The sequence below is a fragment of the Penaeus monodon genome, chromosome 20 (assembly GCF_015228065.2).
Source record: "Penaeus monodon isolate SGIC_2016 chromosome 20, NSTDA_Pmon_1, whole genome shotgun sequence".
Lineage (NCBI taxonomy): Eukaryota > Metazoa > Arthropoda > Malacostraca > Decapoda > Penaeidae > Penaeus > Penaeus monodon.
Window position 1 is genome coordinate 29,818,256 of NC_051405.1, and position 917 is coordinate 29,819,172.

At 50.5% G+C, this 917-nt stretch overlaps 1 protein-coding gene across 1 annotated transcript; it reads right to left on the minus strand.

The window, feature by feature from the left end:
* Positions 1–51: 51 nt before the first annotated feature.
* On the minus strand, positions 52–802 carry LOC119585752 (histone H1-delta-like). The gene has a single exon (XM_037934458.1). It carries the CDS (start codon positions 730–732, stop codon positions 100–102), a length of 633 nt encoding a protein of 210 aa, XP_037790386.1. The 5' UTR covers positions 733–802; the 3' UTR covers positions 52–99.
* Between the last annotated feature and the right edge of the window lie 115 nt (positions 803–917).

Sequence of the window (917 nt, forward strand, 5' to 3'; positions counted from 1 at the left end):
ATGTTATGAGATAGTATATAGTAGTTCCGTTTTAATAATATAAAAGATATGTATAATTAACTATGAACATTTATTTGGCATCTATACATAAAGGAGTTCCTAACCAGATTCCTTGTCCGTTTTCTTAGCTGCAGACTTCTTGGTCGTTTTCTTGGTAGCTGGCTGCTTGAGCGGGGTTTTCTTCGTGGGCGGCTTCTTGGCTGTGGCTTTCTTGGTCGAAAGCTTTTCCTTTGTGGTTTTGTTCAGTGATTCCTTCTTCGCGCTGGGTTTCTTCGTCACGTCTTTTTTGGCTGTGGTCTTTTTGTTGGCTATTTTCTTCGCTGAAGTCTTTTTGTCGACTGGTTTCTTGACAGTGGTCTTCTTGGCGACCGGTTTCTTGACAGTGGTCTTCTTGGGAACGGGTTTCTTTGCTGTGGTCCCACCTTTACTCGCAGCGGGTTTCCTTCCCTCCGCCTTGCCTTCCACCTTGGCCAGCTTGAAGGAGCCAGAGGCCCCCGTCCCCTTCACCTGGACCAGAGACCCGTCAGCCACGCCCTTCTTCAGCGCCAGCCGGACATGAACGCCTGCTTTCTTCTGGTCCTCGACCCCGTAGAAGGTCAGGACGTACTTGAGGATCGCCTGACGCGAGGAACCACTCCGCTCTTTCAAGGCTCTGATGGCGGCGGCAACCATTTCACTGTACTTGGGGCGTCCGGCTGCCTCTCCGGCTTTCTTGGCAGCACTCTCGACCATTATGAAAACGAGATTTAATGTTCTAATACACTCGAAGATGCTTTGAAGAAGGCGTTTGGTGAAGCCAAGGCCGAGGATGTGTTGTGATGAGCTTCGGGCCCGGGAACATATGTATAGGGCTGTGGGAGAGGGAATGAGGCTTCGCTACCTACCCTCGTGCCCTCTCGAGCTGCGTTGAAATTGCC

Coding starts and splice junctions, on each gene's coding strand:
- LOC119585752 (XM_037934458.1), bottom strand. CDS start 732: ATGGTCGAGAGTGCTGCCAAGAAAGCCGGAGAGGCAGCCGGACGCCCC.